Below are 22,606 nucleotides of genomic sequence, written 5' to 3'. Positions count from 1 at the left end.
TAGCCAGAAGTGTGGGCCCCATATGTGAGGATGCATGTGCTCGTAAGGGGGGTGGATTGTAGTGACCCAAAAATGGGAGGTCTTGCATTCCAAAATCTCACATTGCCTAGGGAAGTACATGGAAATGTGTTTATAAGGAATGACCTCCCTTTAATGTGTAGAGGTATTTTCCCCCACTGTTGTGTTCTTTGGGGGAGAACAAAACTGTGAGGGGTATGAGGCTCCAAAGCGGATAATATCTACACAGGTGGAGTGTGGTCGTTATAGTAATTCTCTAATTTTCAAGAGTCAATTGCAATGTGTTGATGGACATTATTGCAATCTGTAAAAGTTCAAATATTTTCTTGATATGGTTGAGAAAATTAAGAAACAATTTTGAAAAGTCAATAACATTCAAAAAAGTTATTGATTGATCTTACAGTTGAAGATTAGGATCCCATGTCCAATCTCTCTCTTGGATTTTAGAAGTCTTAAATAAAAATAAGATTTTAAAAAATATCATATCAAGAGTTGCCCATCAAAACTACTAAGTGATATTGCAGTCTTTTGAAAACTAAGAAAGAAAGAGAGAGAGAGAGAGAGAGAGAGAGAGAGAGAGAGAGACACGAATACCTTGGGAGGCAACACGCTTGGGTTGCTAAGAGAGGTACGCAACTTTGTTCTATTTAGAATCCATGGTTGTGTAGTACAATGATCTTTGAATGAATATATAAAATTTTATTTCATATTGATTTCATAAATCTATTAGTGGTATCAGAGCTAACCACAATTAATCATGGATTTTGAATTGCTATTCATATCAGTATGTGTGCCGAGATTTATTTCTTATATGCCCTGATTGATATATATTTGATATGTTGATTGTTTTTATTTGGAGAAGTGGAGGAAAAAAAAAATAGTGCCGTGATTGATTGATATATGTGATATGTTGATTGTTTTTATTCAAAGATAGAAAGCATGGACAAGAACATGAGAACATGTGTCACGCCCCAAACCCAAAAGGGTCCAAAGCCTGAGAAAAACATTTCAAAAGTACCTGTAGATTTTTCCTTTTTGACAATTCAATCCAAAATTCATTATCAAAGTACCAATATCAAGAATTATAATAAAAATTTCATCAATGATACTCTCAAAGTAAGTCAAAACTCTATGCAATAATTATAAGGACCATTGGCCATAAAAGGATGGAGGTTTAAATAAATACAATTACATATCATTTAACTTGTCCCATTAGTGGAAATAAAGTCATAACCACTATAATATACAAAAGAATGAGTCAAGCCTATTTTAGGATATACATCATCTAAATATCTCCATTACAAAAGTTCGGCCTTCATCAGTAGTTAGTCTAACTACTACTAGCCACCAAAAAGCTGTCTCAAAACAATCATTGCCTACTCTAAAAATTTTGTAAAATAATGGGATGAGACAGAGTTTAGTAAGTAGCATAATTAATGGGGTGGGGGAAATGCAAGTTTTATTTTGAATAATAATAATATGACAAGAATGATTGAATAATGAAATACAAAGTTTCTCAAAGTAAATACCCTGAAACTATATACTATAATCTGTGAGCACTGACAATATAATTTTTGAAGCCATAAAATCTAACAAAAGGCAAATGATCACAAATATACCAAACTATCACATAGACCAGTTAATCCATGCACAATTGGCATGATATTGTCCTCTCTGGTATGTAGTCTCTCGACCCCATGGGCAGTAGCCTTACTCATACTCTCAAGGTTTTGTCTCTCCTCTCATGGGTAGTAGGGAGAACACGTCAAATAGGACCTCTTTTGTATGTAGTCTTTTGGCCCGATGGGCAACAGCCTCACCCACACATAATCAAGGAACCTCTTCCCGTCATGGGTAGCAGGGAAGAATGCATCATTCAAAGTGAAAGGGCACTGACCTAGATTTGATTTCATTTTCACAAAGATTACAGAAACCAAATTGGGTGATCACCGGAAAATCACACATGGTATAGAGTTAAAATAACATGAAGCTCACAGGTTACAATACTTTCAAATACATAGTTTATATCCAAGTAGTTTCACAAAAACCTTAAACAATCAAAACTTCCCTAAGTTTGTAAGGTTTTCAAATTCATTCTTTGTTAACATGATGTCCTATTAATTTCCCAAATAACAAGACAAGATAAACATCTTTAAAATTTTCAAACTTGATTTTATAGGGTTGAGTGTATGTTCTCTCCTCCAAAACTTGAGCAACTCGATTTGATCAACGACCCAAGCAAAATTCAGTAAGATCTTACTAAATCCGATGATATTCCATTACTAGTTGGGCACAAGCCTAACTCGAACCGACTGATAGTGACTCTAAATAAAGACCAATTAGACAATTATAGTAAAAGTAAAGAAACTAAGTGTGCATTTGGCATTGGCTTAAAATGCCAGTTTTTTTTTTCTTCTATATAGCTTATTTTTGCTAATATTCATGGTCCCACTGTACTTTTTGATACTATTCATGAGTTATATTATACTATTTCATTTACCTTTTTACTTTATTTATAGTACTTTCAGCAAAAAGTTTTCACTTTTAAAAAGTTTTTGATACTATTTATTGGTCCTTTTACCTTTTACATAGTGTATGTTTGGCAAAAATTAAAAAAATAGCTTATTTTACTATTAAACTTATTTTTGTTATTATTCATGGACCTCACTACACTTTTTGGTATTACTCATGAGTACTATACTATTTCAACTAATTTTTACCTTTATTTACAAATTAAAGTGTTTTCAGTAAAAAAATTTTAATTTTAATAAAATAAGCAAATACCAAACTAGCTAAATATGTTGTTTCCAAACTTACCGTTTTTCTTATTTATCTTTTTATTTTTTTTATTTTATTTTTTATTTTGGAATTTTAAGCCGGTCAGATAAGCTCAGAATCACTTCATTTGCTCTCCATCTGCAAACTTATTTCTCCTTCACCATTCCACAAACAGCTTACGAGCAATAGCAGAGTCACAGTACAATGTCAACCTATCTCCCTGAGGAAGTGGTGATAAACATACTCTCACGCCTACCTCCAAAATCCCTAATCCGATTCAAGTGCGTCTCCAAAACCTGGCTCTCTCTCATCGGAACTCCAGATTTGATCACTCGAAACCTCATCAACCACTCCACTCTCATCTCTAAATCCGAAGACCCCAATAACCCTTCTTCTTCCTCGTCAAAGCCACAGACAAAATCGACACCTCCAAGCACACATTCTCGTTCCTATCCTACGACAACCTCGATCCAGAATACACATCCGTAGTCATCCTTAACCTCCCACAACCAAACCACGGTCTCAACCTCGACATCGTCGGTTCCTCCTCCGATGGTCTCCTCTGTCTCTGTTTCGCAAGCACCATCTACCTCTGGGACCCCACCACGTCATCAGTGCTCGAGCCTCTCCCTCCTATAACCCCTCGCGAAATGGTCAATGTCGATTTCCACAGTGTTGGGTTCGGATTCGATTCCACATCCAATGACTTCAAGGTCGTGAGGCTTCTCAATGTTCATTTCAGGTCCGCGACCAATTTGCTTCATATAAGTCAAGAAGCGGAAGTGTATAGCGTCAGCAGTGGTTCGTGGAGGCAGCTGGATCCTCAGGTTGCTCGCGTGCCTTATGGGATTCATACACAGTCGAGGGTCACAATGTACTTGGATGGAAACTTTTTCTGGTGCGCGACCCCGCTTCCATTAGATAATAATGAGGATGAGAAGATTGTTCGCTTCGACTTTGCTAGGGAGGTATTCAAGTCTACTTCATTTCCGGACGCTTGTGTTATTGGGGATTACTCCAGTTGGAAGACGACTCTCACCGCGTTGAACGGGTCTATTGCTATGCTGGTTTATCCTTTTGGGAAGGAGGTGGAGATGTTGTGTTTTGATATATGGGTTTTGTTTGAATTTGGTGTTAGGGAGTCGTGGACTAAGCTTATTAGAATTGGACCCTCTTTGGATTTGGAAAGGCCATTGGGATTTTGGGGGTATGGAAAGATGTTTATGGAGAGCAAAGAAGGGCAGCTGGTCTTGTATGATCCTTCTACAAACACAGGCAAGATTTTTCCATTTGATGGGCTTAAGGGATCGTTACAAGTTGCTCTCTACACTGAGTTTTGGGAAAAAAACGAGGACGATGGTGAAGACCATGAGGAAGTGAATCAATGAGGTATGGTTCAATTGTGCTGCCTTTTTTTATAAAATTGTGGTCCTAAACGTTGGTTTTGAGTGTTATCAATACATTATTGTGTAATATTTTATTTAAGAGCCATTTTGTTGACATTAGCTCGTTTGATGTGGATCCGTAAAAAATTATGATATTAGATGGTATTCATTTATATGTAATGTAAAGGATATTAGGCAGAAATCAAATTGGTGGAATTTTATTATATTTTTTATTTAAAGAATTGGTTTAAACACTATAGACTCAATCATTCATAATATAAATGATGACATGAAGTTGAATTAAATAAAACTAAGAAAATAAAGTAATTGCTTGTTATTTGTTGGCTTTGGCCTTGGGAAGATTATGTTCAAGATATAGGAAATAGGAATGACTTCATTGTGTGCAACAATGTTAAACTGTCTAGATAGGGTGACACTTGAATTTACTTTTGTTACTTCCTATTTCTTAATTGGGCTCTGGGTTTTCAGGTGAGGAATCCTCCCTCATCCTCATGGGCCCTGATAACTTGATAAGTAAAATTGAGTTCTCAATTAATCAAATGTGCGTTATCATTGGCACAAGTTGTTTCTATTCATTTTCACTAATCATATTCTTTCTATTGATTGGCTTAAAAAAATCATTTTTGTGTATGACAATTTGGACATGAAATTTCCGTATAATCTTCTTGGGAACTTATATTTTATGTTGATCATAAAACATTATTTGGCTTTGAAGGCGTTTTTGATTATTTTGATGGACGCTATCTAGTACTAGTGGCTTATATATAGTTAGTGCCTTCAACCTTTTTTGGGTGGGCAAAAACCAACCTCCCTCTACAATCTCCTGCCACAGCAGTGATGAAAGAACAATTATTCCCACTGCTGCGTCAACATTTACTTTAAACCATCCTTGAATTGGAGAGGACCATGATACAGTGCCTCTAGGGTGACTATACCTGCCAGACCACTGAATCACCTGCCATGCCAATGCTCAAGATATATTTTCTTCAAACCTGTACAAAGGTTATAGTAATCTAAGACTCTATCCTCACGGAGGGATTTGTTTCTGCATCTCCATACAAAATCTACAACCAAGGCACCATATAATAAAAATCTCACTCTCTCTTGGTCATCTGAAACCCATTCCTCAGGAGGGTCAAGAAAAATTTCCACAATTTACGTTGTTGAATTTACCTGATTTCTATCAATTCTAAAACCCCAAGTGGTGCGGACACCACACGAGTTTTTCATTCCCAACATGAGTTTTTCATTCCCAAGCCCCACATGAGTCTTTCATCAACTAATCCGTATATACCCTGCAGCCCCACATGAGTTTTTCATTCCCAAGCCAACAGAGAAACCAGCAACACCTCCCAAACCGTTGACCGCCATCCGTGCCCGCCTCTGATCACAGAACCCATAAACCAACAAAAAAAAAAAAAAAAAAAATTTCAGATTCACAACTTCACTCCCACTAGATCAGACACAGAGACAAAAGAGAGTTGAAATCCCAACATCAAAGCCGCCGATCCCACCAACAGCATGACGCCATCGCACAACCCGCCGCCGACACGCCATCACCTTCGCTCCCACCATGCTGCTTCACGGGTTCCGAGATCTGACTCACCAGCTCCGATTTCCACCTTCGAGTGCCGCTGACAGTCATCGCCGACGAGCCCAGCCATATCTTCACCGTCGACTCCAAAGCTGTTTCGTGTTTGCTCCGCCGTCTCTTTGAGTTTTACGTTGTTTCTATTTTCTCAGTTTCGGTGTTTAGTTTTGAACTTGGCGGATTTTTTTAGAAAATAACTATAAAATCTAAACAATATCATTAGTTAGCAAACGTTTCAAACTATTTTGGTTTATAACAATTCGAGTTTGGTGGAGTCGATTTGTGGGTTGTAAAATCGAGTTTAGTATACTCGATTTTCCTTTTTTGCAGCAGATGACGCGGGGAAACGGCGTACAGAAATCGAGTTAAATAAACTCGATTTCTATGCATACAACCCGAGTCTAATATACTCGGTTTTTACACATAGAAATCGAGTCCGTTGGACTCGATTTCTGTGTATAAAAAACGAGTCTATTAGACTCGGTTTATATGTACAAAAACCAAGTCTAATAGACTCGGTTTTTCTACACAGAAATCAAGTCCTGGACTTGGTTTCTATTTTCTTTTGCCACACGTAGAACTCAACAAAACTCTCTCATTCCCTCCCACACTCACAGTGCGTCCATTCCATCGGTCTCAGCTCCGCTTTCTGATCCGGCTCCGTCGCCATTCTGTCGCACTCATTCCCTCTCTTCAGCTCCGTCCTTCTCCATCGCCGTCGGCCCTCCATCTCGCTCCGTCTTAGTCTCAGCTCCGGCCTCTCACTCTCCGTCGTCGTCATAGAAACCGAGTCCATTGGACTCGGTTAGGCTACTGCAGTACTGAACGTAGGCGAGTATATTTGATTTTTTCCCTGCACCTTCTGATTTCATTTTTTCTTCCCTGCACCTTCTGATTTCATTTTTCCTTGTTCTTGAGTCTTCTGATCAATTGCAATTCATTTTTTCTTGTTCTTATTGAGTGTTGGAACGACTGGTTTTGTCAATTTTTCCCTGCACCTTCCCTACACCTTCTGATTCTTCAGTCAGGAACGAGTGGTTCTGCAGACAAAGAAACCGAGTTCAAAGGAGTCGGTTTCTAAGCCTGAAAAACAAGTTCATTAAACTCGGTTTTCAAGCCTGGAAATCGAGTTCAACGCTGTCGGTTTCCAAGCCTAGAAACCGAGTTCATTAAACTCGTTTTTCAGGCTTAGAAATCGACAGAGTTAAACTCGATTTCTGCCTACGTGGCCACTCCGCCAACCTCAGCTAAAAACCCAGAAATCGACCCTCCTTAACTCGAATTGCTAGAAACCAAAATAGTTTAAAACGTTTCCTAACTAATGATATTGTTTGGGTTTTGTTGTTATTTTCTAAAAAATCCCGAACTTGGCATATAAGACTTTAGTTTTATATTGTAGTCTCTCTTTACTGTATTATTATATTTAAAAAAAAAAAAAAAATTCAAATCAGGTCAAGAAGAAGCTTCAAGAAGGGCCCAGTGCACTCCACGTGAAGACCAACAGCAACAAACCAAATTTTCACTCCCACTTCACTACACGTGAGGCCCAATTTCCCCATTGACTAGTAGCGTGACCCACTGTCTAGTCAGGCCCAGATTGTTAAGTCAGTCCAACCAAGGTGTGGACTTTCCAAACTTAATGGATTGAAATGCACTTTCAGACTTAATATCAATATGTTTACTATATGCCTCAAACTTTACCTTCAGTAACATGCTACTGCCTTTGTCCTTTGTTCTGCTTAAATTTTCACATGAATTTATTATTTTAGCTGCTGGTTTATTTTCTTTCAGTATTTTATTTTAGCAAAAAAAAAAAAAAAATCCTTTAAAGTAATTACTTCTCAGTATTAGTGGTTGAACTAGCCTAATCACATTGTCATAATTAGGTCCTTTTTAATTTAATTCTTGTTGAAGCTAGTACTGCTTGAATGCAACAACATTTGGAATTCATGACTTCTCTTCACATATAATTTAACTTGAGTATTATCCTTACTATTCACTTGCTAGAATTAGTTTGTTGATCTCTTTGCATGCATTTGCGTAGTGGTCGTCTAGTAACTAGTTCTAAATCAGAGTCTAGTTCTGAACCCCAGTCTAGTCCACAATCCCGCCTAAACATGGATCCCCCTCCCCAAGATGAATTAAGACAAGCCATTGCAGAGCTTACTGCCCGTCTAGGCCACTTAGAGGCTAGGTATGACGAGGAAAATGCACATAATGGAAGAAATAATAATAGGCATGGCCCTCACCCTAGGCAAGACCATAGAGACAATGAAGACAACTCCGCTAAGCATATCAAAGTAGAGGCCCCTACCTTCGATGGTGTTAGGAACCCTCAGGTCTACAATGATTGGGTGCGAGAGATGGATCATTTTTTTGAGTGGTATGAACTGTCTGAGGATAGAAAGGTTAGGTTTGCCAAAATGAAACTTGTAGGAAGAGCAAAACTCCATTGGGATAGTGTTGTCAACCACCTCCGTAAGACCCGCCAACCACCCATAACTCTTTGGGAAGAAATGAAGGCCAAGCTCAATGAAAAGTACTTCCCAGTCTCTCATCAAGGCAACTTGTTGGATCAATGGCATGATTTGAGACAAGACAATAGGTCTGCTACTGAGTATGTAGAACAATTTGAAGAATACAGGATACGTAGCAATGCAACTGAGGATGAGCCAATTACCTTGAGTAGATTTAGGAAAGGTCTCAATTATGATCTTCAAAGAGAATTGGTGGCTCGACAAATCTCAACTATTTTGATGGCCCCCAAGGTAGATACCTCCAAGGTACCCAAAATAGGCCTTATCTCAACAACAGACCCTTACACATAGAAGAAAATCCTCAGGGTAGATACCAACAAGGTCCTCAAACTAGACCCAATCCCAACAATAGGCCCTTACGCTCAGAAGACAAAGGGAAGAGTGTGGTTAGAGAGACATTTAGGCCAAATTCTAGAATCCAGTGCTTTAAGTGTCAAGGCTTTGGTCATATGGCTGCCCAATGTCCTAATAAGACTTTGTTGATTGAAGAATTGGATGGAGAGGAAGAGGTAGAAGAAGTAGTCTATGAGCCTAACATTGAAGATATTGTAGAAATAGGAGAGAATGATCCCACCCAATTAGCTTGCATTAGAGCCCTACCATCTTTTGATAACCTCAACAAAGGTAGTCTTGATACTCCTGTAATGAGTGTTGTTAGGTGTGCTCTAGCACAGTCCGAAGAAAGTGATGATTGGAAAAGAAATACTATCTTCCAAACCTTTGTCAAGTGTGGAACCACAAATTGCAAGGTTATCATTGACAGTGGAAGTTGCATTAATGCAGTTTCTTCTAAACTTGTCTCCCTCCTAGGTTTGAAGTTAGTTGCCCATCCTAAGCCTTATAAGGTTTCTTGGGTAGATGATTCATCTATCACCATCAAGGATAGGTGTCTTGTTCCTATTAATATCCTCTCATACAAGGCTCAGATTTCATGTGATGTGATTCCAATGGATGTAGGACACATAATTTTGGGACGACCATGGCTCTATGATTTAGATGTCACTCTTTATGGTCGCTTGAACTCTTGTTCCTTCATGCACAATGGACAAAGGATTAAGCTTAACCCAGTCAAAACTAAGTTTGTTAGCGCAAGTAAGGCTAGAGAAGAGCCCAAAAAGCAAAGTATGAACCTCATTAGTCCAAAAGAACTTGAAAGAGCTGTCAATCAAGACTCCATCATCTTTGCTTTGGTTGTTAAGGAAATTGCACTAGACAACTTTGAAGAACCAAGAAAAGAAATACGGTCAGTGCTTCAAGAGTTCCAAGATGTTTTCCCTAAGGAGCTTCCAAATCAATTGCCTCCTATGTGTGATATTCAACACGCCATAGATCTTGTCCCGGGAGCAGCACTCCCAAATTTGCCCCACTATAGAATGAGCCCTCCTCAACATGATGAGATGGTTAGACAAGTGGATGAGCTCTTGCACAAAGGATTTGTGCGTGAAAGCTTAAGCCCATGTGCAGTCCCTGCACTCTTGACCCCAAAGAAAGATGGATCCTGGAGAATGTGCGTGGATAGTCGCGCAATCAATAAGATAACTGTGAAGTATCGTTTTCCTATCCCTAGGTTAGATGATATGTTTGATATGATGTCAGGAGCCACAATCTTTTCGAAGATTGATTTGAAAAGTGGATACCACCAGATTAGGATTCGCCCAGGTGATGAATGGAAGACTGCTTTTAAGACAAAGGATGGTCTATATGAGTGGCTTGTGATGCCTTTTGGGTTATCAAATGCTCCTAGTACTTTTATGAGAATGATGACACAAGTACTAAGGCCTTTCATGGGCAAATTTGTGGTAGTGTACTTTGATGACATCCTCATTTATAGTAACTCAAAAGAGCAACATTTGGACCATCTTAAACAAGTTTGTTCCACTTTGAGGAGAGAAAACTTGTATGCCAACCTAAAGAAATGCTCTTTCTTCACAGATAGTGTCATTTTCTTAGGTTTTGTGGTTTCATCTAAAGGAGTTTCTGCTGACCCACAAAAGGTCAAAGCCATAGTGGATTGGCCCGAACCCAAGAACATTCATGAGGTTCGCAGTTTTCATGGGCTTGCAACTTTCTATCGCCGCTTCATACGTGGATTTAGTACAATCATGACACCAATCACTGATTGTATGAAGCAAGGCGAATTCCAATGGTCCAATGCTGCTGGTAAAGCATTTCAAGAAATCAAGAAGAAGATGACAGAAGCACCGGTGATGCGCCTACCAGACTTTGATAAGGTCTTTGAAGTGGAATGTGATGCGTCTGGTGTAGGCATAGGAGGAGTTCTTAGCCAAGATTGTCACCCTATAGCTTACTTTAGTGAGAAATTAAATGAGGCTAAGAAGAAGTATTCAACATATGACAAAGAACTCTATGCTGTGGTACAAGCTTTAAGATATTGGAGCCATTATTTGACACCCCATGAGTTTGTCATTTATTCAGATCATGATGCTCTCCGCCACATCAATTCCCAAAAGAAATTAAATGCTCGGCATGTCCCTTGGGTTGAGTTTTTGCAAAGATTCTCTTTTGTTTTGAGACATAAATCTGGTGTTGAGAATAAGGTAGCTGATGCTTTGAGTCGCCGAATCACCTTACTTTCTGTGATGAGCACAAAAGTCATAGGGTTTGAGAAGTTGCAAGAAGAGTATGAATCTTGCCCAGATTTTGGAGAAGTGTACACTACACTCAAGACTGAGCATCTTCAGGTTGTTGATGATTTTATCCTCCGAGATGGCTACTTGTTTAAAGCCAATAAGCTTTGTATCCCCCGCACATCAGTTAGAGACTTTTTGGTTTGGGAAGTACACGCGGGAGGACTTTCAGGACATTTTGGACGTGATAAGACAATTGAAGAGGTAGAGAGGCAGTTCTATTGGCCAAGCCTTAAGAGGGATGTTGCCAAAATAATTGGTCAATGTCGTCAATGTCAACTGGCTAAGCATTGCAAGCAAAATACTGGCCTTTACACTCCTTTACCAGTTCCATACCGTCCTTGGGAGGATATCAGCATGGACTTTATACTAGGTCTTCCCCGTACCCTTAGGAAGTTTGATTCCATCCTTGTAGTGGTAGACCGGTTCTCTAAGATGGCTCACTTTCTTCCATGCTCTAAGACTTCTGATGCATCCAAGGTTGCCAAGATTTTCTTTGATGAGATTGTTAAGTTGTATGGGTTGCCTAAATCAATTGTGTCAGATAGGGATGTTAAATTCATGAGCTATTTTTGGAAGACCCTTTGGCACATGATGGGAACAAAGTTGAAATTCTCCACAGCATACCATCCTCAAACTGATAGTCAAACTGAGGTTGTCAATAGGAGTCTAGGAAATCTTTTAAGGTGTCTCATAGGTGAGAATGGTAAGACTTGGGAATCTATACTTCCTATAGCCCAATTTGCTTACAATAACTCAATCAATAGGTCCACAGGTATGAGCCCATTTGAAGTTGTTCATGGTTATACACCTAGGAGACCTTTAGACCTTCTCCCAATGTCCTCACATGATAGGGTTTCTGTGTCTGCAGTAGAGTTTGCTAGTCACATGCATGAGCTGCATAAAGAGATCAACAAACGAATTCATGCTAGTAATCTTAAGTATAAGACTCAGGCTGATTTACATCGACGTCAGTTAGACTTTGATGTAGGAGATTATGTTATGATTCGTATCAGGCCTGAACGGTATCCTTCAGGAACCGTTAAGAAACTGCAGGCCCGCAGTGCTGGCCCATTCAAGGTATTAAAGAAACTTGGACCTAATGCTTATGTGATTGATATACCCTCAGATTATGGTATTAGTTCTACTTTTAATATTGCTGATTTACTTGCTTTTAAAGGTCCAGCAGTTATTCCCTATGACCCTTTTGATGATCCTCTCTTTTCTTCTTTGGCTAACCCTATCCCTAGCCCTACACCATCTTGTTTCCAAAAGGTACATAAAGATATTATTGATGTTATTTTGGATGAGCAGTCTCTTTTCACTAGGGATGGAACAGTTCAGCGCTTCTTGGTTCGTTGGCGAGGACGGCCTGATTCTGACTGTACATGGATCACCAGAGAGGAGTTGCAGCAGCTTGATCCTGCTCTTTTGGAGGCTTACTTGGATACACTTGCTACCACCTCATCTCTACCTCCTATCACTCGCACATATGAGCGTCGACGGAGGCGCCATGCTGATCCAGTGAGCTTGTGGCTTGATGGAGTTTGTTCTGATGTCACTTGATCCTTATGAGCTTTACTCGACGGGGTCGAGTTTCTCCCACCCCAGGGGAGTTGGTGCGGACACCACACGATGACACATCTGTGGAGATTATCTTTATCATTTATGTTATCTTTATTTGGGTTTATCTTTAGTATTGGATTAGTATTTGAGATTGTTTAGGATTTGTTTAGGAGAGTTTATCTTTATCATTATGATTCCTGGAAGCTGTATATAAAGCTCCAGACGGTTCCTTTTGTATTTTACAGATTATCATTATTATTGAGATTATTTTCATTGATTTGTTTGGTGGTGATTCCAAACACCTTAGGTGGGAAGCCTAAGGTTTTACGGTGGGACTAATCTAGGTGGGAAGCCTAGGTTGTCTTGCATCACCAAGGGCTACCAAACCATAGGGCTTTAGATATGTGACATTCAACAAAAATATGTAGTGAGGATTCAGGAGGGTGACCACACAAAGAAGATAAATCTGGTTCTGTTGCAAACCTGCTCAGTTTTTCTTTTGTGGGAAGAATGTCCAAAGCTACTCTCCAAAGCATCATTTTAAGTCTTTCAAGAATCTTTGATTTCCATATCCTTCCAAACACTGGAGGTGGCCTACTTGATGCCTCTAGATTAATACTTTCCCAATACGCAGATCTTACCGAGAAAGAGCCATTCACATTTTTGGTCCGCAGTCACTTGTCTTCTTGATTGCATGGTCTGATGGGAATATTTAGAATATTAGAAAAGCCTTGACAGTTTTCAGTTTTCAGTTGACTTGTTTAGCAAACTTTGATAAAGAATCGTTTGGTTATATATTCTGATTTTTTGGTTTATGCTGATTTATGGTAAATTTCGGGTACTTGGAATTGTCTAAGTACCATATTTTGTAATTAGCAATAGAATTCTCATTTGTTGGCCATGGTAATAATATTGTAGGTTCTTGATTTGTGAGATATATAAGCATATCTTGCTTTTATCTTTTTTTTTTCATTGTGTTTTGTTTAATTATGTTCAATTGCTCTTAAGGTAGGAGCCACATTTCAACCATCCAAAGAAATTTACCATGTAGTTGAAATTAATATATTTGTAATGTGAACTTTTTCTGGTGCGCGACGCCGCTTCCATTAGATAATAATGAGGATGAGAAGATTGTTCGCTTCGACTTTGCTAGGGAGGTATTCAAGTCTACTTCATTTCCGGACGCTTGTGTTATTGGGGATTACTCCAGTTGGAAGACGACTCTCACCGCGTTGAACGGGTCTATTGCTATGCTGGTTTATCCTTTGGGGAAGGAGGTGGAGATGTTGTGTTTTGATATATGGGTTTTGTTTGAATTTGGGGTTAGGGAGTCGTGGACTAAGCTTATTAGAATTGGACCCTCTTTGGATTTGGAAAGGCCATTGGGATTTTGGGGGTATGGAAAGATGTTTATGGAGAGCAAAGAAGGGCAGCTGGTCTTGTATGATCCTTCTACAAACACGGGCAAGATTTTTCCATTCGATGGGCTTAAGGGATCGTTACAAGTTACTCTCTACACTGAGTTTTGGGAAACAAACGAGGACGATGGTGAAGACCAAGAGGAGGTGAATCAATGAGGTATGTTTCAATTGTGCTGCCTTTTTTTATAAAATTGTGGTCCTAAACATTGGTTTTGAGTGTTATCAATACATTATTGTGTTAAATTTTATTCAAGAGCCATTTTGTTGACATTAACTGGTTTGATGTGGATCAATAAAAAATTATGATATTAGATGGCATTCATTCATATGTAATGTAAAGGTTATTTGGCAGAAATCAAATTGGTGGAATTTTATTTTTTTATTTAAAAAATTGGTTTAAACACTATAGACTCAATCATTCATAATATAAATTATAACATGAAGTTGAATTAAATAAAACTAAGAAAATTAAGTAATTGGTTGTTATTCGTTGGCTTTGGCCTTGGGAAGATTATGTTCAAGATATAGGAAATAGGAATGACTTCATTGTGTGCAACAATGTTAAACTGTCTAGATGGGGTGACACTTGAATTTACCATTTTTTTCTTCCTTTTTCTTAATTGGGATCTGGGTTTTCAGGTGAGGAACCCTCCCTCATCCTAATGGGCCATGATAACTTGATAAGTAAAATTGAGTTCTCCATTAATCAAACATGCGTTATCATTGGCATAAGTTGGTTCTATTCCTTTTCACTGATCATATTCTTTCTATTGATTGGCTTAAAAAATAAAAATCAATTTTTGTAGGACAATTTGGACACGAAATTTCCGTATAATCTTCTTGGGAACTTATATTTTATGTTGATCATAAAACATTATTTGGCTTTGAAGGAGTTTTTGATTATTTTGATGGACGCTATCTAGTACTAGTGGCTTATATATAGTTAGTGCCTTCAACTTCTTTTAGTTTTCCTTGTTTGACCATGGTACTTACCTATTAATTCATATGGGAGATAAAATCTGTTGTTAGTTGGTAGGGTTCTTTCTGAAGTACTTGCCACTGGGCTATAGATTTAATTGCTGCCTAGCATGTACAACTCAGTTGATATTCAATTTGTTAAGGGTCATGGGAGTTAGAATATGAAATCCTTGGAAGGGAGGGAGTTGGTGACTAATGCAAGGGAGTTGAAAAACCTGGTTTTATCAAGAAGCAGTTATACCAAGGAAAATAATTCTATAGAATTAATTTTATTTTTCAAGCATTAAGAGTGAAGTAAACAAAGTGGAATGCAACTCTCCTATCAAATAAACTGTTTGGAGTGTAATAATTGTACACCCAACTGTGTTGAGATTTCTATGCTTTGCCAATTCTTTATTTCTAGGATCCTTTTATGGGTGGATATTTTCTGTTGGCAGTATCACATCACTACTTCCTTTTCAAAGTTGTAGATCTTCTTGGTTTTGTTTTGTTTTGATGAATCAGTAAGACTTTGATTGTACACCTCAATAACAAATGATACAAAAGCAGCATATTATTGATTCAGCAGATAACCTATACTGCATAGCCAAAGCTGCGACACAGCAACAGAACAATGTTTATCTAAGCACAAAACCACAGTGGGCTATACTCACCTAACATAAGCCATATTAGGCAAACAAGACCGCAACTAATATACAGACTTAGTATCAGTTAATTCTAACTCAACCGAAATCAACTTCAAGGCAGGGAATGGGGGGCAGGGCATAATTGATCTCCCATCTGCGGAAAGGCACTCTGATTGAACACTGAATTGCAGTTGAACTTATTACTCTCATTCTTCCTTTAACGTTCTTTTTAATAATTCCAATGAGCTGTTCTTCTATAGATCTTCCCTGCATGTAAAAAACATTTCTTTGTTCACACAACTGGTAGACAGTAGCCCACCAAGCTAACTTACATTGCAGGGTTCTAAATACCCTTCCTTTTAGTTGAGTAGTACCCCAGTTTACTAATTCCTTCCCGTAAGTCTTGGCATCTGACACTAAGCAAAGGCCCATGATGTTATCCCAAATTCTCTTGGTGATTGAGCATTGAAAAAAGAGGTGGTCTCTATCTTCAATACTATACCTGCAAAAAACACACATGCTGCCCACAGCAAGCCCCCATTGAAGCATTCTGTCTTTTGTTGGGAGCTTGTTCAGGATAGCCATCTGACCAACAAAGGAGTGCCCTGGGATAGCTAGTCTAGACCACAACAGATTCCGCCGTTCAACCTTTAGCTCTCTCTTTTTTCTTTTTCCTTTTCTGATAGAAATAAAATTTTATTAAAACCACAAACAGCAGGACAAGCAAAACCAAAAAGGAAGCAATCCCTCAATCGAGGAGCTGTTCCTCCCTGATAATATTTACAACAACATCAGGGACAAACAAAACATCAGGACACCCTGCACTAGAAGACTTTAAGGACAACTTGGCAAGAGCATGGGCTGCTTTATTTGCTTCCCTTGGTACCCATTTAAACAAAATGGTTGGAGCTTGAGATGCCTTAAAAGCAGTATCAGCCATAATAGCTTCAAGTCTCCAGCAACTTAACTTTTCTGGATTCTTCAAAGCATTCACGCAATTTTTTGAGTCCCCTTCAGTCACAGCTCTTGGAAAATTATAACTTCCTACCAGATGAGTTGCCCAATTAAAAGCTTCAGCTTCTGCTTGGAGAGGGAGAGTGGCTTTAACCTTTTTTGGGTGGGCAAAAACCAACCTCCCTCTACAATCTCCTGCCACAGCAGTGATGAAAGAACAATTATTCCCACTGCTGCGTCAACATTTACTTTAAACCATCCTTGAATTGGAGAGGACCATGATACAGTGCCTCTAGGGTGACTATACCTGCCAGACCACTGAATCACCTGCCATGCCAATGCTCAAGATATATTTTCTTCAAACCTGTACAAAGGTTATAGTAATCTAAGACTCTATCCTCACGGAGGGATTTGTTTCTGCATCTCCATACAAAATCTACAACCAAGGCACCATATAATAAAAATCTCACTCTCTCTTGGTCATCTGAAACCCATTCCTCAGGAGGGTCAAGAAAAATTTCCACAATTTGCGTTGTTGAATTTACCTGATTTTTATCAATTCTAAAATCCCAAGGGCTACCAAACCATAGGGCTCTAGATATGTGACATTCAACAAAAATATGTAGTGAGGATTCAGGAGGGTGACCACACAAAGAAGATAAATCTGGTTCTGTTGCAAACCTGCTCAGTTTTTCTTTTGTGGGAAGAATGTCCAAAGCTACTCTCCAAAGCATCATTTTAAGTCTTTCAAGAATCTTTGATTTCCATATCCTTCCAAACACTGGAGGTGGCCTACTTGATGCCTCTAGATTAATACTTTCCCAATACGCATATCTTACCGAGAAAGAGCCATTCACATTTTTGGTCCGCAGTCACTTGTCTTCTTGATTGCATGGTCTGATGGGAATATTTAGAATATTAGAAAAGCCTTGACAGAGTCTCCATAAAACAGATTTTTCAATAAATCAACCTCCCAATCTGATTTAGATTGATTCATTAGATGTGAAAGCAACATACATACCTGAGTACTCTTTTGAGATGTCGGTCTTGGTTTATACTCTTGAAGGTCTGTAATCCACGGATCCTCCCAAACTAAAGTATTTTCACCATTCAGCACTACCTTACAAGCACTTCCCAGCAATAATATTTTTGCTGCTTCAGTGCTTTTCCAAGTCCATGAGCTGCCTTTTGATGAATTTTTCCAAAGCCAATTTCTCCCAACTTTATATTGCCCTTAAAACTTGGACACACAAACAATCCTTATTTGTCAAAATCCACCAAACAAACTTTGCAAGCAGGGCTAGATTAAACTCTAAGAGAGATCTAAATCCCAGCCCCCCGTCTTTCTTAGAGCAACATAATGATGCCCAAGCTTTTGGTGCAAAGAAGTTCTTTGATTCAGTCTTCGGATTCCTCCAGAATTTTCTTATCAGGGCCTCCATCTCGTCACAAATCCCTTTGTGGATTTGGAAGACCATTATAGAGTATGTTGGGTTGCTTGAGCTACCGAGGAAATAAGAATTGCCCTTCCCGACTAAGATAGGCCCTTTTTTTCCAACGCCCAATACTAGACTCTCCTTTTTCCTTTAAGTAGAAAAAATCCTTTTTCCTGTTACTTGACAAAAACAAAGGTACTCCAAGATATTTAGCTCCCTGAGAGAGCTTCCTCAACCCCCAAAGGTACTTAACCTGACGGAGGAATTTTTGGTGCACCCCTTTTGAAGCAAAAACTCCTGACTTCTCCAAATTAATGCTTTGTCCTGAACACGCACAATAAGTATTAGTACAATTCATTAAGGCATTAATCTACCCTATTTTTTGTCTTGCTGAAAAGAGTTACATCATCTGCATAAAACAACTTTGAAATTTCTGGAGCTGAGTATGAAACTTTAACCCCATTGATTTTCCTGTTATTGACTTCTCTATTAATCAACCTTGCAAGAACTTCACTTCTCATTATAAACAGATATGGAGATAGCGGATCACTTTGTCTTAGACCTCTGGATGGAGAGACTATCTCCAATGCCCCCATTTAACAGTAGAGAAAAATCAACAGTTGATATAGACTAATGAATCAATTTTATTACTTGCTGACTAAATCCAAAATTACTCAACGCTGCTGCAAGGAAAGCCCACTCCATTTTATCATATGCTTTTTGGAAGTTTAACTGGATTCCCAGGTACCGCTGCTTCTAATTTGTGTGCTTAAAACAGTGCACAACTTCCTTTGCCCACACTACATTCTCCGTAATATTTCTGTTAGGGATAAAAGCAACTTGAGCCAGATCAATCAGCTTATGCAGTAGAGGTCCTAATCTAGCCACCAAAATCTTTGTGATTACTTTGTAGCTGAAATTACACAGGCTTATTGGTCTGAATTGAGCAAAGTTACAAGCTCCCTGCACCTTGGGGATCAGAGTAATGTACGTTTGATATAACTCCTTAAGCATCCATCCTTCTCTAAAAAAACTTTGGACTGCTTCCACTAATTGGCTGCCCATGAAACCCCAGTAATGCCTAAAGAATAGGCCTGGCCCATCTGGCCCAGGGGCTTTTAATGGATTCATCTCAAAAACAGCACTCCTATTCTCATCTCCAGTGGGGATTCTAGCAATCTCCTCTTTTTCAACTTGGGAAATACAAGGAGAAATAGGACTATCCAAATCACTAGGGAATTAGGGATTTGAAGTTTGAAACAACTCTTTAAAGTGGTTAACAAAATATTCTTCAATCTCCTTTCAAGTGTCAGCACAATTATGAGAGGAGGTAAACCATAAGGCTCTGCCTTCCTGTTTCAACTCAATCAAAGGAAGCTTGCTCTGGATGCTTACAAGATGATCTGATCTGGCAGGTATCCGGGTCCAGTAGATCCTTAGGATTTTAGGTTTTCATTCTTACATAAACCTTTTTGTGCATATCCTGTGTAAATAAGATTTATCCTTTTCTTAATAAAGCTACTTACAAAAAAAAAAAATAAAAAAATAAAGGGAAAGAAAGGAATTAAACCAACAACTTCTGTGGAGGAGTTCACAAATGACAACGCCTTGATCAAGTGATAGAAATGTTAAAGACATCTGAAAATATATGCACTCCTTTTACATGTATATATTTGGGTCTTAAGTATCTCATTTGTGTACATATATACATGATTGTCTTGTTATCTTTAGTTTCCACTAAGTATGCTTGTCCAGAATAGTTTGTGGTTTAGAATGTTAATACGCTATTACTCTACATCTCTACTGCTACATCTCTTTGAAGTAGAAATGAAAACCCCAAGGATATTCCATTTTCCCTGAAACAAGCATCATAGCGTTTTTTCCAAGCTTTTGTTCACAGGAAAGCATTAATGTTCTGTTGGAAGAAAAACTTGCTATCACCAGACTAGTGTGTTTTTTTTTTTCCTTGTCTTTTCTCACCCTGCATTGTTGGTTCAACAGGTGTGCAAGGAGTGTTACTGGACATCATCATGGTGATATTATATTTTGATTCAGGCTTCATTCTTTGGTAATATAATAAAGAGTTACACCTAGAGTGCTAATTAGAGCTGCTTTCAGTATATGGTATTAGTTGTACCTGTTTGTCTGAATGATTTTCTGTTGCCTAGCTAAGATTGGAGGAGCACTATTGAAAGTATTTCCTATCCTTGTATAGTTTATACTAATCTTAAGCATCCTTCCCATCCCCTTGAAATTTCATTGTTTGTTTGTTGGGATTCTTTTTATTTCTCCCTGTTTCTTTATGTTTTTTGTTTTGCTTAAGCATGAGCAAGATAATAGTATAGAGAAAACCGTTTGCTTTTTTGTGGTCTGCCACATGAAGCAATGATTATTTTGTACATTGGATATTTGCATAATCCCTCTGACAATATGTACGCTCTGATGGAATCCACATGATATAAGAGGGAATATGCATATGTCAATTACATGGTACCTTCCTTCTCCATAGGAAGGGTGGTTTCAATGCAACGGAAAGAATTCTTTTCCTTTCCATTGCACTATCTGCCTAAAAACTCTAAAGAGCTAATGAGCATAGGGGGAGCAAAGTATGGACAAGTTTGGATGCAGAGAATCTACGATATCATATGCTAGAATTGACTAATGAATTTGAATTATATATATTTTTTTCATTATAGGTACAATGTTAACAAAAGTGCCGTGATTGCTGGGAGAAAGACACAATGACTACAGCTATATAATTCATGATATACTGTAAATATTCAATATATATATATATATTTTGTAGCATTGAGTACTCAAGTGGGTAAAAATTCACCTGTCAAGAAAATATATATATATATATATATACATTCTTTTTTTCTTTTTGGGTATATTGCGAGAAGAGAAAGATATTGTGATCAGAAAAAGATTACGAACCAACCTGGGTTGAGAAACAACTAAAGCATTCTGGGCTAGAGCACATTTTCATAAGAAATGGGTCACACCATTGGGAGTTCTACGGTTCAAGAAAAGCCCGGATTTTGAAATTTTCTTTGCCTGTTAGAATGATCAATTCCCTTTATTTTTTACTTCAACCCAAATGGCGTGATACTAATGCTTGTAGACTATCAGACTATGTGACTGCTTTCTTAAGTAGATACGTACTTGCTGAGAGGTGACTGCTTTCTTAAGTATACAACTCACCAATGATAACTCAAAATTCAATGGTGGAAGCTCTTGCTGTTGTTTCTGAAAGGGTAACACTCTATATCTTATAATAACTGATTTCAAACATTTAGTTTGCGTACGAGAAAATTAATTTCTTGGGTAAATATCTTTACTATGGTTGTTCTCAAGGAGGATTGGAAGTCCATAACTGAAGGAAGCCCTCTATTTTTTGTTTATATAGTAGACGCATGTTTTCTTGATAAATAAAACTTAGTTATTACTGATGCCAAGTTTGAAACCTTAGTACAAAGGGTCCATTTTCCATGCTGACCACTAAGTATATAGTAGACACAAATGTATCTTCTACAATGAACTTATCACAGCATCCATAAAAGTATGACCCAAATTCTGGATAATTATGTTCAATCCTAGCTTGCTGGCAAGGCAAGCTTGGTCATCATTGAAATGATCATATATGGTTAAGTGTCCCCCATTGTTTAATGTGGTGTTTTTGGAAAGAGAGAAATAGTATATGTTTTGAAGATAACGAAAGATCCATACTAGACCTCAAGTTATTCTTCTTTAGAACTTTATTAGAATGGTTGGTTGCTTTGCAAAACCAATCATTCTATTCTTTCCTTGATTTTCTTGATTCTTGTAATTTTGTACTTGATTAGTTGACCCCTGTACACTCCCTGTGTACTAGGTTGTCCCATTTTGATATCAATAAAACTTATTACTAACCCAAAAAATAAAAAAGATTCAGTTTTCAGTTTTTGTTGACTTGTTTAGCAAGCTTTGATAAAGAATTGTTTGGTTATATATTCTGATTTTTTGGTTTATGTTGATTTATGGTAAATTTCGGGTACTTGGAATTGTCTAAGTACCATATTTTGTAATTAGCAATAAAATTCTCATTTGTTGGCCATGGTAATAATATTCTAGGTTCTTGATTTGTGAGACATATAAGCATATCTTGCTTTTATCTTCTTCTTTTTTCATTGTGTTTTGTTTAATTATGTTCCATTGCTCTTAAGCTAGGAGTCATATAAGAATATCTCACATTTCAACCATCCAAAGAAATTTACCATATAGTTGAAATTAATATATTTGTAATATGTTTGGGTGAGCTTGAAGCACTAAGAAAGGACTTTGTTTGTATTTGTCTTTTTCAGTATTTACATGCTATGTTTTATGAAACAGGAATGTTCCACAATAAATTATGTAGTCTAAAGTGCCTGAAGTTATGTGTGAGATTCAATGAAAGCCATATGAAAGGGATAATCTACTTACTGAAGCATTCACCAAATCTAGAGGCTTTCATTATTGATTTTGAACCAATGGAGGAAGATCTTGCTGTTGTTTCTAAATTGGGTAAAATCCACATCTTATAATCATGATTTCAAACATTTAGTTTGTGTGCCTGAAAACAATCTTAAAATGAGTCTTCTAATTTCCAGTAGTTTCTATTTCTATTTT

General features: G+C 37.9%; 1 protein-coding gene across 1 annotated transcript; it reads left to right on the top strand.

Annotated features, from left to right (window-relative positions):
* The first annotated feature begins 3,293 nt into the window (after positions 1-3,293).
* LOC115988955 (F-box/kelch-repeat protein At3g23880-like) lies at positions 3,294-20,633 on the top strand. Its single transcript, XM_031112592.1, has 2 exons — positions 3,294-4,185; positions 19,961-20,633. The coding sequence occupies exon 1, from the start codon at positions 3,447-3,449 to the stop codon at positions 4,182-4,184; it is 738 nt and encodes a 245-aa protein (XP_030968452.1). The 5' UTR covers positions 3,294-3,446; the 3' UTR covers position 4,185; positions 19,961-20,633.
* The last annotated feature ends 1,973 nt before the right edge of the window (positions 20,634-22,606 follow it).

The sequence above is a fragment of the Quercus lobata genome, chromosome 5 (assembly GCF_001633185.2).
Source record: "Quercus lobata isolate SW786 chromosome 5, ValleyOak3.0 Primary Assembly, whole genome shotgun sequence".
Classification (NCBI taxonomy): Eukaryota; Viridiplantae; Streptophyta; class Magnoliopsida; order Fagales; family Fagaceae; genus Quercus; species Quercus lobata.
The sequence above is the reverse complement of the archived record's forward strand: the minus strand, read 5'-3'. Positions and strand labels throughout refer to the sequence as shown.